Source organism: Rhinatrema bivittatum, chromosome 2, assembly GCF_901001135.1.
Source record: "Rhinatrema bivittatum chromosome 2, aRhiBiv1.1, whole genome shotgun sequence".
NCBI classification, from domain to species: Eukaryota; Metazoa; Chordata; class Amphibia; order Gymnophiona; family Rhinatrematidae; genus Rhinatrema; species Rhinatrema bivittatum.
In genome coordinates this window covers 594,929,442-594,945,626 of record NC_042616.1, presented here as the reverse complement: position 1 = coordinate 594,945,626, position 16,185 = coordinate 594,929,442, and the positions used below count along the sequence as shown (strand labels likewise).

Genomic DNA, 16,185 nt, shown 5'->3' with positions numbered 1-16,185 from the left:
ACATGAAGATCCGAAATTTGAATTTCAAATATATAGACATTGTCAAAATGGGGACATACCTAGAGGAAGAACTGAAAGGCTGGAAGAAAATGGGTGAGGTGGAACAACAGTGGGCCAAGATAAAAAGAGCTATTACAAAGGCAGCAACTCTATTTGTTAGAAAAGTAAACAAGAGTAAGAGGAATAAGAAACTGATCTAGTTCTTTAAGGAAGTGACTGAAAAAATAAAAGCAAAAAGAACAGCATTCAAGAAGTATAAAGGAACCCAAAAGAACACAGAGAAAAATATCTGTTAAAACTGAGGGAAATGAAGAAAGAATTGAGGAAAGCAAAAGGTCAAGTAGAAGAAAGGATGGCCAAAGAGGTAAAGCGAGGTGACAAACATTTTTCAGATATATTAGTGAAAAAAGGGAGGTCAGAAGTGGTATAGTGAAATTGAAAGGTGACAAGGAACAATGTGTGGAGAGTAACGAAGAAACATTAGAAATATTAAACCAATACTTCAGTTCGGTATTCACTAAAGAAGACTCTGGAGAAAGGCCCCTTGCTAATTAACAAGACCGTAGAGGGGGATGAAGTAGATGAAAGTCTTTTTACAGAAGAGAATATATGGGAGGAGCTAGACAAACTGAAAGTGGACAAGGCCATGGGGCCGGATGAGATACACCCCAGGACACTGAGAGGCGGGTCTGCTGAAGGCTTTGTTCAATAGATCCCTGGAAATGAGAATGGTGCCTTGGGATTGGAAAAGAACGATGGTGGTCTGCTTCACAAGAATGGTGGCAGAGAGGAGACTGGAAAGTATATAGGCCAGTTAGCCTTACCTCGGTGGTGAGAAAATTAATGGAGACTCTGTTGAACGAAAGGATAGTGAACTACCTACTATCCGGTGGATTGCTGGACCCGAGGCAGCATGGATTCATCAGAGGAAGGTCCTGTTAGACAAATCTGATTCTGGGAGTGAGCGCCAAGGTGGTGGTGTGGATTCTGGGAGTGAGCGCCAAGGTGGCGTGGATTCTGGGAGTGAGCACCAAGGTGGTGGCGTGGATTACAGACTGGTTGACTGATAGGAGACAGAGTGAAATGGTAAATGGAACCTACTATGAAGAGAGAGCCATGTTAAGGTGGAGTGTCACAGGGATCAGGGTTGGGATCGGTTCTGTTCAATATCTTTGTGAGTCACATGGCAGAAGGGATAGAAGGTAAAATTTGCCTATTTGCAGATGATTCTAAGATCTGCAATAAAGTGGACATGCCTGAAGGAGTAGAGAGAACGAAAAGTGATGTAAGAAAGCTGGAAGAGAGGTCGAAGATTTGGCAACTGGGATTCATTACCAAGAAGTACAGAGTCATGCATCGGGGTGTGGCCGTCCAAAAGAGTGTATGTGATGGGGGATATAAGACTGATGTGCACAGACCAGGAGAGAGATCTTGGGGTAATAGTGTCTGGAGATCTGAAGATGTCGAAACAATGTGACAAGGCGATAGCTAAAGCCAGAAGAATTCTGGGCTGCATAGAAAGAGGAATAACCAGTAAGAAAAAGGAGGTAATAATGCCCTTGTATAGGTCTTTGTGAGACCTCATTTGGAGTCTGTATCTGAAGGTGGATAAAGACAGGATGAAGGTGGTCCAGAGAAGAGCGACCAAAATGGTGTGGGGTCTGTATCAGAAGACCTATGAAGAGAGGCTGAAGGAATTAAATATGTATACCTTGGAAGAGAGTAGGTGTAGGGGAGATATGATACAGACCTTCAGATACCTTAAAAGTTTAATGATGCATAATCGTCAAACTTTTTCCATTGGAAAGAAATCAGTAGAACTTAGGGGTCATGAAATGAAACTTCAGGGGGACAACTTAGAACGAACGTCAGGAAATATTTCTTCATGGAGAGGGTAATGGATGCCTGGAACGTCCTTTCAGAGTAGGTGGTGAAAATGAAACAGTGAAAGAATTCAAAGGGGCTTGAGATAAACACTGTGGATTCCTAAAAACTAGAGGATGAAAATGAAGAATAGAGTGCATGGGGGTAACTTGCTGGTGCGACGATTACTACCGTTAACCAATAAACCTACATACTGTTAACGCAACTCCATCATTGCTCTCTGCTTCAATGCCAAGAGGTAACAGGGAATTGGATTCAGACAGTAAGAAATGAGGGCCCTGACTTTTACTGTTTGAGAAACTGATAAGCATGGGGGTAACCTGCATAGCACAGCAGATACTTCCATAAGCTTGCTGGGCAGACTGGATGGACCATTTGGTCCTTTTCTGTGTCATTTCTATGTTTCTGTTAGCTCCCGGATTATTTACAGATAAGTGCAAAATAATCCATAACAGCACTATACAGTATTTAAGCATTTTATTTGCTTAACTAAAGGTTTTGAAAAAAATTCTCTTTGAATGAAGTGAGAGATATTCTTCTTTCTAATTGAGAGACATTGTTTTCTATGATCAATGGATGTAACTCCAAACATGTCTAGTTTTGGATATGTCATTAAACATTAATGTAGTCTCAAGACGCTGATTATGATGGTCATGTAAAAATTGAGTTACAATCCTTTTTGTCATATATATATATATATTAGTTGCTATATGTAGCGTTTGAGTAAAATTCTCTTCATTGGTATTTTTTGTATTTTACTCGAGTTCTTTTCTCTATATTAATGATACTATATTGGAGGCATACAAGGATTATGCAGGGATGGATATGGTGCAGTTATAGTGAGCTTTTCAGGGACAAAATGGAGGATAATTATATGTAATGGAGAACACAGGATGTGAACCTGTGGCTCAAGTGCATGACAAGTAAGGGGCATTGGCCAGTGCCATAGCAGTCCCAGTGCAACCTGTGCCTGTACAAGCAGTATATTTGTGATATAACAGGCATATGCCACTTTTCAGGGCTACTGCTTCAAGCATACCTATGCATTCCTAACCACACTTTGGCAAGGCACTCCAGTAAACCTGTTGATAAATCCTCTGGCACAGGCTAGATGAGTTCTGCTTCTGGGTTTGGTACTTTCCCCTGTATGTATCGATAAGATGGAGCCATGTTTCACAAAATATCCCTGACTGCACAAGGTACAAGCTTTACAGAAATATTTTATCTCCAGTTTCGATATCACTTATTGTGGGACAATAGGGGAATATAAGTATAGTTTCATGAAGACAGTGCCCTGTTTTTTGCAAAATAATTGAATAAAACATTTATAAGGAAGCTAGCCTGGATTGGATGGCAAAACCATTTATAGAACTCCTGTTCCAGAGAATGATTATTTCTCCTTTGGCATTGGTTCCTAGGGAGGAGTCAGGTAAATTTTTGTTTAATCCAAAATTTGTCTCACTAACCCCTAAATTCATCAAAATGCATTGTTAATGCATTGATAACGCCCGTGATAAGAAAAAGGGGCGTGTTTAGGGAAATTTTAGAATTACTGCACCACGCGGTAACATACCGTTTCGCATTGCGTGGTGTGGTAAACTTATCGCGCCCTGTGATAATCCCTATTTTTCACATCTTGCACTGGGAGAGAGAGAGTGTGCCTTTCTACAAGGCCCTCGTGCTAGTGAAGTATTTATATCTCTCTAAGAGGGCTATATAATAGGGTGAGGTGTTGGTGGTGATTTAGGGACCAGTTTCTCAAGTAGAATGAGATTTACGAACAGCACAGTACACCTTGGTGAAGATTTGACGTAATTTGGAGTGAGGAAAGTCTCACAAAGATGCCATTTCTTCTATATTATCTCACCCTAGCTTGATAGCACCCTGTTATAGAGTCCATCAAGCTAGGGTGAGAGAACATAGTACAAAATTTCATCTGTGTGAGACTTTTCTTCACTCCAAATGACATCAGATCTTCACCAAACTGTACTGTGCTGTTCATACATCTCTGCATGAGAACCTGGCCCCTAAACCCTAAAGCACCACCAACACCTCACCTCGACCTATTAGATGGCTCTCCTATAGAGATATAAATAGTTGCACACTGTGAGGCCCTCCCCAGAGACGCGCTCTCTCTCTCTCTCTCTCTCTCCCCTTCTCCCAGCCCAGAAATGGCCAAAATGCAATTCTAAAAATTTAGCGCGAATTGCGTTATGGCCATTTCGGGCATATTGCACAGCCTAATGCCTGGAAAAAAGGTGGCGTTATTTCTGGCGTTAAACTGTGCAATAGCATCCGTTATGCTATCACATGGTGCAATATTGCCTCTCATTTTCCCAAATCCTGTCGAAACTCCTTCCTGATCCCACCCCTCCCAAAAATTTGCATTTGCACTGTGCATTACTGTTCTTATCGCATTTGTTATGGCATAACGCATTTTGATGAATGACCTGGTCAGTTGGTACCTTAGTAAATAATTATGTCAGTTTGGAAGAGTGTTACATGTAACATTCTTCTTTTGACTCTGTTGTTTCAGTTGTCAGCGACTCTCGTAGAAATGCACTCACTGCCAAAGTGGACATAGAATCCACTTTTTTGCTTTCTTCCAGTATAGCCAAAAAAGTTTCCAGTTGATAGGCCTCAGTTCATTTTTCCACTGGGTTATCTCTGAGGTGACAGGATCAAAAACATTGTCTACTATTTGGACAACTTTCTTTTTGTGGCTCTTGAGGACATTTTGCATATGCCAGCAAATATTGAGGGGATTTTATTGGAATGCCACTAGTTAGATATCCCTTCAGCTCAAGACAAAGCCAAGGGTCCTTCTACAACACTCACCTTTTTGGGTATTGAACTGAATTCAGTTCACTTGGTGTGTCACATGCCTGAATTCAAACTGGTGTAATTATGAACACCCTAGCACACCAAAAATAACACTGGTAGTCTTAATTTTGTATGTTTCTTAGTTCCCATGGAATGGGGAGGTCTTGCACATGTAAGAGGAGGAGTGGCCTAGTGATTAGAGCAATGCACTGAGAACTAGGGAAATCATGAATCAAATCGAGAGGTTGTTGTAATTGAAAAGGAAGAAAGCATTCTTTCAAACATTTTATCCCTGTTTCAAATTTACAGAAGAATCCCTCTGGCTGTTTCAGTTAAAGTTAGTAATGCATTTCTGCTTCAAAACCCTTCCATTTCTTCTACAGTATCCACATTAAGAGATCAATTAGAAGATCTGAAGAAAATAAGCCAAAATTCACAAATTGCAAATGAAAAGATAATGCAGCTACAAAAGCAAGTAAGTAATACTGGGGCAATGCTTATTTTAATCGCTATCCTTACTCCTTCTTCCTTTCCTACCCTTACTCTGATAGTTTTAGTAGAGGTTCAGAATACCCAGAAAACTAGGGGGTGAATATATAATTATCTGGTGTTCACTAGAAGGGACTGTCCAGGTGGCCCTCATCTATTAATTTTCCCTAAACTGAACTCTAATGTTAATCTAATCTTGTTTCCCTGTACGAACCCGGATCAGTCCAGACACCTGGGTTTATCTCCCCTTAACAGCAGATGGAGACAGAGAAAAAAACCTCACTGACACCGTATCTAAGCAACCGTGCCACCTGCAGTTCGTCAGTATTTCTCTATCTCCAGCAGATGGCAGAGGTTGTTAATCCTGCAGTTGACTAATTTTTTTCAGCTAATGTTTTTCTTTTGAGCCTTCCTTCCAGGGGTTTCTTTTCTTCTTTTTTTTTTTTAGAATCCTTAGGGTTCTTCCCTGTCTGATTGAGGCGGCCGAGCCGGGGGTTGGTACCCTTGTGTGTGCTTGGTCTGGGCACCCGTGAGGTGTAAATCTGGTTGTCCAGATTCCTCCCTTCACGAGGCCGCTGAGGCGGCTGCAGGCTCTTTACAATACTTTTTTACAAGAATTTTTGGCTATTTTTGCTTATTTTTCAGGGCAGGTTGTTCACTTTTAACTAAAGCTAATTTAAAAAAAACAACAAAACAAAAAACCTTGTGTTTGCACCAGAGCGCTGCTCTACAGGCGAGCGACTACCTCCCCTTAGGTAGGAGCTTTTGTGGGGCTTTAGCTGTTTGGGGGACCTTTTCTGTCGTGGTGAGTACCTTTAGAGAAAGGATTTTAATTTTATCTCTACCTTATGGCTCGCGGCAGGGCATGCCTTTCATGCGGCTCAGATTCTTCCTGGCTTAATAGATCGGGATTATGCACTAACTGTGCTGACGGTGGGGAGGGTTCGTCTGTGGCTCCTTCTCCCACTAAACAGCGTTGAGTATCATTGTCTTTTGGACCTGCTGCAGCTTCGTTTTTTACCTCACCCGGCCGGCGTGGGAACGGTGGCCATTTTGGATTTTGCCGTGGCAGTTCCCGCATCGCCGGGGGAGGGTCCTCCATCTCTGTCTCCGGCCCTTTCCGGGTTGGGTAACGGGCAGGGAGGGCTAGAAGGGTAGGAAAGCTCTGGTTTGCCTATTTTTCAACCAGACCATGCTGGTTTTGGTGCATGGTCTGGTTTGTTTTGTTTCTTCATGATGCCTATATGGCCTGACAGAAACAGCTTGGGGGACTACACAGCCGCAGATTCCACCAGCCAAGCCCACTGAGGGTCCTTCGGGGGGGAGGGGGTCCCAAGAGGGTCTCCTATGCCCGGTAATAGGGTTCCCTCAGCACAGGGCTTGATTTTTCACCCACAGGGGTGATGCCGCTGGGGCAGTTGATCCGGAGGATGCTATCATAGCTCCTGGTGGTACTGGTTCGGGTCTGGCCAAGCTCCCCTGGTGGCTCCGGTTATTCCGGCTACCGAGGATGTGGGTCAAGGGGATGACCCGGTCTCTTTTATTCATGAGGCGGAGGATCCTAAAGTGGTCCGCCTTTTTAAAAGGGAAGAGCTGGAGGTTTTGCTTCCCTTGGCTTACCAGGTTCTTGAGGTTAAAATGCCTCAGGAGACCCAGGATTTGGACGCCGAGACCAGGTACTAGGTGCCATCTGAGATCCTCCCAACTTCTTTCCTTTACTACAAGTCAGTTAGGAAGTTAGTAGAAGAGGAATGGGGGACTCCTGATTCTGGTTTAAAGGTTGGCAGAGCCATGAGGAAACTTTACCCTTTACCAGAACAGGATTTAGAATTTTTTTTCTCTCCCAAAAGTAGATGCGGCGGTGTCTGCTGTGACTAAGCGCACCAAGATTCCAGTTATTGGTTTGGCCGCTTTAAAAGATGTACAAGATCGTAAGATGGAGTTACACATTTAAAGGATTTTTGAGGTGGCGTCCCTGGGTTTGCGTCCAGCACTTTGTTCAAGTTTCATACAGCATGCTTGTCTCCGGTGGGTACAGCAGCTTCAAGGTAATTTGTCTCAATCAGGTGTGGATGTGGATACGGCTGAGCGTGTGGAAGCAGCTGTGGCATACGGTGCGGATGCCCTCTATGATTTGGTGCGTACTTCCTCCAGAGTAATGGCATCAGCTGTGGCCGCCCAAAGGTTGCTTTCGCTTCGCAATTGGGCAGCGGATGTTTCCTCTAAGGCACAATTGGCATCCTTGCCTTTCAAAGGTAAGTTCTTGTTTGGCGAGGATCTAGAGCAGCTGATCCAGTCTCTTGGAGACAATAAAATCTTCAGGTTACCCAAGGATAAACCTAAGGGTAAGAGATTTTTTCAATCAAGGTCTCATTTTTGGTCTGACAGAAGATTGCAGCCTACCCATGGTATGCAGGGACCGCAGAGACAATATTTTTCATGGGGGCAAGCATGGGGACAATCCTTTCGTGGAGCCAGAAGGTCCTTTAGGGGATCCTCTGGTGGCTCCTTGGCAAGAGGTAAGTCTACCCAATGATGCCAGGCTGGTCCACTCAGTCGTTCCTATTATAGGAGTTTGCTTACGGCACTTTTACGATGAGTGGGCCAAGATCACTAAGGACCAGTGGGTTCTCAATGTGATAAGAAATGGTTACGTTTTAGAATTTGCTCGTCCCGTATGGGAACTTTTTCTAATTTCCCCATGCAGCTATCTGGTCAAGTGGGCGGTGGTACAACTGACTCTAGACCGGTTATGTCAGTTAAGTGCGGTAGTACCAGTTCCTAGAGTGGAGCTCCGTCAGGGGCTGATACTCGATTTAAAAGAAGGTCAATGCAAAACAAAGTGCCACGCTTCAGGATGGAAACCCTCAGGTCGGTCATAGCGGCTGTACGCAAAGGAGAATTCCTGGCTTCCTTGGATCTCATGGATGCTTATCTACATATTCCCATCCATCAGGATTCCCAGCATTTTCTCCGCTTCATGATTCTGGGTCAACATTTTCAGTTTCAAGCTCTTCCGTTTGGCCTTGCCACAGCTCCGCGGACTTTCACTAAGGTTATGGTGGTGGTGGCAGCTTTCCTTCGAAAGAAGGGTATTCTAGTTCATCCATATTTCGATGATTGGTTGATCAGAGCCAAGTCAGAGTCTCTATGCCGCAAATCGGTTCATCGAGTTCTTGAAGTCCTACAGTCCCTAGATTGAGTAGTGATTCACGACAAAAGTCAGCTATCACCAACACAAACTTTGGAGTATTTAGGAGCTCAGTTTGATACTCTTATAGGCAGAGTCTTTCTCTTTCAAGATCGAATCTTGAAACTTCAGGCCCAGATATGCCGGTATTTCCGGTTGCAGCTACCCAAGCTCTGGGACTACTTACAGGTACTCGGCTCAATGGCCTCCACGCTGGACTTGGTTCCCTGGACGTTTTCCCATATGAGACCACTACAGACGGCATTGTTGTCCTGCTGGAAGCCAGTATCGGAAGAATATCATATCCGCTTAGCTCTCGAGGGTTTGCCGAGAGACAGTCTGTCATGGTGGCTTCAGACTTCCAATCTCAGTCGAGGAGTGGACCTCAAAGTTCCCAATTGGATGGTGGTTACTACTGATGCTAGTCTCTCTGGATGTGGAGCAGTTTGTCACTCCCATTCGGTTCAGGGATCCTGGTCCACGAGACAGTCTGCATGGTCTAACAACCTTCTAGAGACCAGGGCGGTTCGCTTGGCCTTGGAGTTTCTGCTGTTTCTATGGAATCATCCGGTTCGAGTTCTGTCGGACAACGCAGCAACAGTAGCGTATATAAATCGGCAGGCAGAACTAAAAGCAAGGCAGTGGCTCTAGAGGCGCAGAGGTTGTGCTCTGGCTGGAACAACATCTAGAGAGATTAGCGGCATCCCACATCGCAGGAGCAGAGAATATTCAGGCGGATTTCCTGAGTTGCACACACTTGGATCCAGGCGATTGGGAACTCTCAGAGACAGCCATGCAGTTAATTCGAGATCGTTGGGGTCTACCTCATGTCAACCTTATGGCAACCTCTCGGAATGCCAAGGCCTTCCGATTCTTCAGTCACCGAAGACAGTACAAGGCCGAAGGAGTCGACACTCTGGTTCTACCATGGCCTCAGGGAGTTCTTCTATATGTTTTGCCTCCATGGCTGCTGGTGGGCAAGGTTCTATGTCGCATAGAAAAGCACTGCGGATAGGTGATTCTGGTGGCTCCAGAGTGGCCTTGGCGTCTGTGGTTTGCGGATCTGGTCAACCTGGCAGTAGACGGCCCAATTCGCTTCAGCCACCTGACGTGTCTTCTTCGACAGGGTCCTATATTTTTTGACCAAGCTGCTTGCTTTTGTCTAGCAGCGTGGCTTTTGAGAGGAGGCATTTGAAAAGGAAAGGTTACTCGGACTCGGTAGTCACCACATTGTTACAGTCTAGAAGGAAGTCTACTAACCTCTCTTATGTTTGGGTATGGAAGATTTTTGAGTCCTGGTGTTCTGTCAGGGGAATTCGCCCTCTTAGGGCCTTCATTCCTGAAATATCTTTCTAAAGGATGGTTTCACCAAGGGCTTATCTCTTAGTTCTCTTAAAGTGCAGTTAGCATCACTGGGCTCTCTCCGTGGCAAAATTGAAGGTTCCTCTGTTTCATCTCATCTGGACTTGGTTCATTTTCTTAGAGGTACAATGAATCTTCGTCCTCCAGTTCGGAAATCTTGTCCGTCCTGGAATCTTAATCTAGTTCTTAAAGCTCTGTGTGGACCTCCCTTTGAGCTGCTCTGAAGAGCTACATTAAAGAATTTGACACTTAAGGTAATTTTTCTCGTCGCCATTTGTTCGGCTAGAAGAACTTCTGAGTTACAGGTGTTATCTTGTCTAGATCCTTTCCTTCAAATTTCGGAATCCAGAGTTTCTTTACGGACGGTACCTTCCTTTTTACCAAAGGTGTTTTCAGCATTCCATGTCAATCAGTCAGTGGAACTTCTGGCTTTTCCTAACTTCAGATCCTAATGCGAGGGAATTCAAATGTCTAGATGTTCAGAGAGCTTTATTACGTTACCTCGAGATTACCAATAACTTTAGGAGATCCAATCACCTCTTCGTGTTGTGGAGTGGTCCTAATAGAGGCTCCAAGGCTTTTAAAGCCTCTATTGCACGGTGGTTGGCTATTTCTTTCGCGTATATTACACGGGGTCATCCAGTTCTGGAAGGCTTGCGTGCTCACTCCACACGTTCGCAAGCAGCCTCGTGAGCAGAATCTCAACTTGATTCCCCGCAGGAAATTTGCAGAGCAGTGACTTGGAAGTCGCTGCATACTTTTGCAAGGCACTATCGCTTAGATGTCGGGGCTCTGGCAAACCTTTCCTTTGGCGAGAGTGTTTTGCAAGCGGGACTCTCCAAGTCCCACTCTGGATAAGGGTTTTGGTACATCCCAGGTGTCTGGACAGATCTGGGTACGTACAGGGAAAGGAAAATTAGTTCTTACCTGCTAATTTTTGTTCCTGTAGTACCACGGATAAGTCCAGAGCCCACACAATTAGAAGGGGGTTATTTTAAGGGGAGAGTCATCCGCTCAGCTGTAAGATTGTTCTGTGTTGCATTCCATGTTCTTGTTAATTGTTGTTTAATGGTTCCATATTTTTTGCTATTATCTGCTTTGATATAGATATATACTGACGAACTGCCGGTGGCACGGTTGCTTAGATACGGTGTCAGCGAGACTTTTTTACTCTGTCTCCATCTGCTGATAGGGGGAGATGAACCCAGGTATCTGGACTGATCCATGATACTACAGGAATGAAAATTAGCAGGTAAGATCCAATTTTCCTTTCTCCTTCTCTTTAGCTCTGGCATGGAGTCATACAAATGAATATAATTGTGCAATTTTAGTGTATCTATAATTCTTAAGCACCAGTTAAGTACTCATTTCACAAAATTGTTAACCAAAATCAATCTGTTAATGTTTCTTCTGTGACTGAAATATCCTTTTCTTTATTAACAGCTAGAAGAAGCCAATGATTTGCTAAGGACAGAATCTGATACAGCAGCCAGGCTCAGGAAAAGTCAGACAGAAATCAGCAAAACTGTGAGCCAGTTAGAGTCGCTAAACAGAGAACTACAGGAAAGGTGCAGAGTATTAGAGAGCAACAAACTGCAAGTGGAGAAGGATTACTACCAGCTACAAGCAGCATTGGAAGCAGAAAGAAGGGACAGAAGTCATGGATCTGAAATGATTGGAGATCTGCAAGGTAATCATTTTATTGCTATATTTAATAAATAATAAATGTATCCAATGCTAATTCTTCTTTGGGGGTTCTGTTGACTGTTTATGGTGGTTATTTAAACATCTCATACACATGAATTATAAAATTTTGGTTTATTATGAATATTGTGTCTACTTTTTCTCCATTCCTACAGTTTTCTGATATAGTACAATTGAACAACTGACAGTGAAAAATTACTATTTAAAACAGCAGTACTGTGTAGCTCAGGGGTAGACAGCTCTGGTTCTGGGGTGCCACAAACAGGTCTGGTGTTCAGGATATGCATAATAAATATATATGAGGTATCTTTGCATGCAGTGCTTTCATTGTATGGAAATATATCTTATGCATATTCATTATAGATATCCCAAAAAACAGAGCTGTTTGTGGCACACCAGGACCAGAATTACCTACTCCTAGTCTAGATTGCTTATATATTAATTTGCCTAGTTTTTGCCACGTATCCAATTTTGCTCTCATTCTTAAGTTTCCATTCTGTTTATTCCTAATATTTTTTTTCTCATATTCTTGCCATTTTTTTAACATAGTGTTAAGCTTATTTTTTTTATTACATTCCTGTGTTAGACATCTTATTCCCAGAGTCTGCTCTTCAGTTGTTCATAATGGGGTGGATTTTAAATGCCCTCCGCGCGTAAATCCAGCTGGATTTACGCGCCTATTTTGCATAGGCCGCCGGCGCGCGCAGAGCCCCGGGACGCGCGTAAGTCCCGGGGCTTTGTAAAAGGGGCGTGTCGGGGGCATGCCCGGAGTGATGCGGCATTTTGGGGGCGGTGACGTGGGCATGGTTTCAGCCCGGGGGTGTTCCGGGGACGTGGCCGCGGCCTCCGGACCAGGGACCTGAACACGGAGCGGGGCTGCTGGCCGGCGCGCGCAAAGTTACGCCTGCTGAAAACAGGCGTAACTTTGCCAACAAAGGTAGGGGGAGGGTTTAGATAGGGCCGGGGGGGTGGGTTAGGTAGAGGAAGGGAAGGTGCGGGGGGGGGGGGGGGTGGAGGGAACAGAGGCAGGCTGCGCGGCTCGGCGCGCGCAGGCTGCCGATTTTGGGCAGCCTTGCACGCGCCGACTCCGGATTTTATAAGATACGCGCGGCTACGCGTGTATCTTATAAAATACAGTGTACTTTTGTTCGCGCCTGGTGCGCGAACAAAAGTACGCGATCGCACAAATTCTTAAAATCTACCCCTATATGTATATGCTTTACATAAATGAAGATGGTGGTACATGTATCAAGTTTTGATATGGATCAGCAGAGCAGCAACTCTAATTCATATTCATAATGCTAGGCATTAAGTAATAATTTTCAAAATTGTACATGTCTCATAAGAATTATATATTGGGAATAGCAAGAAAAATATAGATTTTTTTGGTAAATGTTAAAATAATTAAGTAGCTGTTTATATGAATAGTCAAAAGTTGGGAATTAGAGGTGAAAATGTATAATTGTGTAATATTGAGCTATTATGGGTGATTCAACAAGTCTGTGGAGCTAGAATTAGCTTTTTAGCAGTAATGCCTTTTCACGTTGCTTCATTAACTTTTGTATTATGCCTGTTAATTCTAAGGAAATGAGATCTAAAAAAGCAGTCATCCTCTGATGTATACAATTATTTAAGATAATTATAGTGTCATAGTTGTAGTGTTTTTATCTCAAGCACTCTACATTTTTGACAAGAAATAGATAAATTAGCCAAGGGTTAACGTTGGGGTTTCTTAGGCTTAATTGTGTTCTTTCTACATGGAGAATTTTAGCAAATTAGATAGTACGTGTACAGGTTTATAGGTATGGCACTATAATTATACTCCTTACTCTTGTAGTTCCATGTAATATTTAATGTCTATAGAATAGAAAGCACATTAATTATTTTAAACGATAACACCCTGAGAAGCACGTGCCCCCAAATACTGTGCTGTATGGATTGGTTCAGTAGCAACTTAGGAGAAGTAATCTCAAATGAGCCACCAGCATTTTATAAAGTGAGCCCCAAGACTGGAATGTCCCAGTCCCAAATTCCTTCAATAGGTACAAATTAATAAGGAGACAAAAGGATTCACGCAAGATTTATTAGCAAAGCTTTCAGCCCTCCTTGCTATAACTGTAGTGAGGCCATCTCTGTATTTTAAAACAGAAAAATATGAGTTTCTACTAGGTTTTCTCAGGGCCAGTGCAAAAGGTATTAGGCACCCTAGGCGAAACTTACAGCCTTCCGCGCCCCTCCCCCCTCAAAGTCATATCCCTTTCTCCTAGGCCAAGCAGGATGGTAGTCCTCACACATGGGTGACATCATCGGATGGAGTCCAGCACAGAAAACCTATGTCAAAGTTTCTAGAAACTGACTGGCACACTGAGCATGACACTGGGTCCTTCTTCAGTCTCGTTTTTTCAATGAAGCTTTCGTCTTGCACTTGTGGAGCTCTGCTCTTTTCATTGGTTTTTTTTTCGTGGTTTTTCATTATTTCCCACTAGATTACAGAATTCCTGTGGCAGTGTCCCTCTTCCTCCCGGTCAGTACCTTGGTAGGGTGGCACGGTAAGTTTTTTTTTTCCTTCCTCACGGTTGATTCCCGGCAATGTCGCTCATCAGAGATGGCCGGTCATTGACCACTTGCCAGCTTTTTTTTATGGTGTCGTCCGGTTTTCACCGATGCCTCCAGTGCCTGCGAACCATATCTATCAAGGATCCACATGAGGTCTGTATCCTCTGCCTGGGGGCATCGCATGGTGTCCAAGGGTGTCGTCTTTGCTATCAAATGACCCCCAAAGGCCATCGGGCCCGTCTGGACAAGATGGAGAAACCTTTCGGATCCAGAAATCCAATCCATCGACTCGGGCGTTGGCGTTGAAGAGCCGTGGGAAACCCATGGACACAGAACGTTCACTGTCCACTCCCCCACCGGGGCCCTCCTGGGAGAGAGGTGCCAGTGATAGGCCATTGACAGTGACGTCCCGCTCTAGGACGTCAGGATCATCGCCATCTTCCTTGGCTCTGGGTAAAGGCCAGGCTGAGCCCCGAGGGAAATCCTAGAAGCATCACCACCGGTTGCTGTCGTCACACAGCGCTGGGTTCAGGTTGGCACCAGCGGCTGCCATGATGCCCCCGAAGCGACCTCCATTGAACCTGGGACTCCTAGGTCTTCCCCCACCGATAACGGTGCTGTGCACCGATCTCCCTCCCAGCTCCGAGGGAGGTCCGGTGACTCCTTCTCTTCTTCCTCCTCCATCCGTTCTGTCTTTGGCGGATTTTCAGGAGGAGCTGGACCGCAGAGTGCAGCTGGCAGAGATCCGAGCCCTGCAGGGCATTGAATCACTGGCTCTACCGGTGCTTCCATTGATACCAGAGCAGGCACCTGTGATGTTGGCGCCACTGCTGGAGCGCCTCGATGTCCTCCTTGGTGTCTTGCCAGTGCAGTAGCTGCCAATGCCCAGGGGTCCTTTGATACCCCAGCAGCCACCGGTGCCTGCTCCATCCAGAGCGATTCCCATCATGGGTTCCACAAAGGAGGATGAGTTATCATGGCCTGTGGCACCATTGGGGTCCTTGGTGCCGCATCCAGTGTTTCCTGGTACAGTTCCCAGTCCCTCAGGGGCCTTGGTTCCCCCAGTGCCATCAGTGTCCACGGTGCCTTCAATGCCCTGGGTACCCAGGCCGAGGGGTCTGGGCAAGGGCCCGTCATGGGGGTCCCCAGGGGATTTTAATGAGGAAGATGACCTGTGAGGCGATGATTCCTCTGAGTCTTCCTGTGATAGCTCAGAGGATCTCCCCTTAGACCCGCCCCTTCAGAGGAGAGCCGCTGGTCCCTGCTGGAAGACCTGACCTTTACGGGCTTTGTCCTGGCCATGGCAGAAGCCATTCCCTTCCAGCTCCTAATGGAGGAGGATGCCCATCATAAGATGGTGGAGGTCCTCCTGTTTGACGCCAAAGGAGGTGGTGGCTGTTCCCGTCCATGATATATTTAAGGAGTTACTCCTTCAGATCTGGGAGCACCCCATATCTCTTTCTCCATGAAATCGGAAAACAATGTGCTCTATTTGGTACAGCAGGCCTTGGGTTTTGATGAGAGGCGCCAGCTTCCACATTAGTGAGTCATGGTAGAGTCAGCCCTCAAGACATCCAAGCATTCCCACACCCACACTTCTGTGCCTCCAGGTTGTGAGCACAGGGTGTTGGATACCTTGGGTAGGAAAGTGTTCCAGGGTGCAGTGTTGATCACCCTTATCGCTTCTTACCAGCTGTACATGACCCAGTATAATCAGAACCTTTAGAAGCAGTCCAGGAGTTTTCCGAGCGCCTCCCCCTGCAGCAGTAGGACACCTTTTTGGCGGTTACTCAGCAGGGCTTGGAGTGTGGTAAACTCCAGGTGTGGTCCACCTACAACATGTTTGAGATGACTGCTAGGGTGGCAGCAGCGGGCATTGGCGCCTGAAGGATGACATGGCTTCTGATCTCTGACCGAAGGTTCAGGAAAAGCTTACACATTTCCCCTGTAAGGACGAGAACCTGTTTGGGGATAAAGTGAGGGATGCTGTGGGTCAGTTGAAAGATAACCATCAGACACTTCAACTTCTCACAGGACAAGCAGGATGGTAGTCCTCCCATGTGGGTGACATCATCAGGATGGAGCCCAATCACGGAACACTTTTGTCAAAGTTTCTAGAACTTTGGCACCATTGAGCATGACCAGCATGGCAACACCCCTGCAACTAGCAGGGGTCT

The 16,185-nt window shown here is 45.2% G+C and overlaps 1 protein-coding gene across 1 annotated transcript in view; it reads left to right on the top strand.

Moving 5' to 3' along the window:
* ROCK1 (Rho associated coiled-coil containing protein kinase 1) overlaps positions 1-16,185 on the top strand; it is a 491,909-nt gene that overhangs the window by 344,591 nt on the left and 131,133 nt on the right. Inside the window, 2 exon segments of the mRNA XM_029591102.1 lie at positions 5,091-5,182; positions 11,192-11,438. Of these exon segments, the coding sequence (XP_029446962.1) occupies positions 5,091-5,182; positions 11,192-11,438 (339 nt within the window).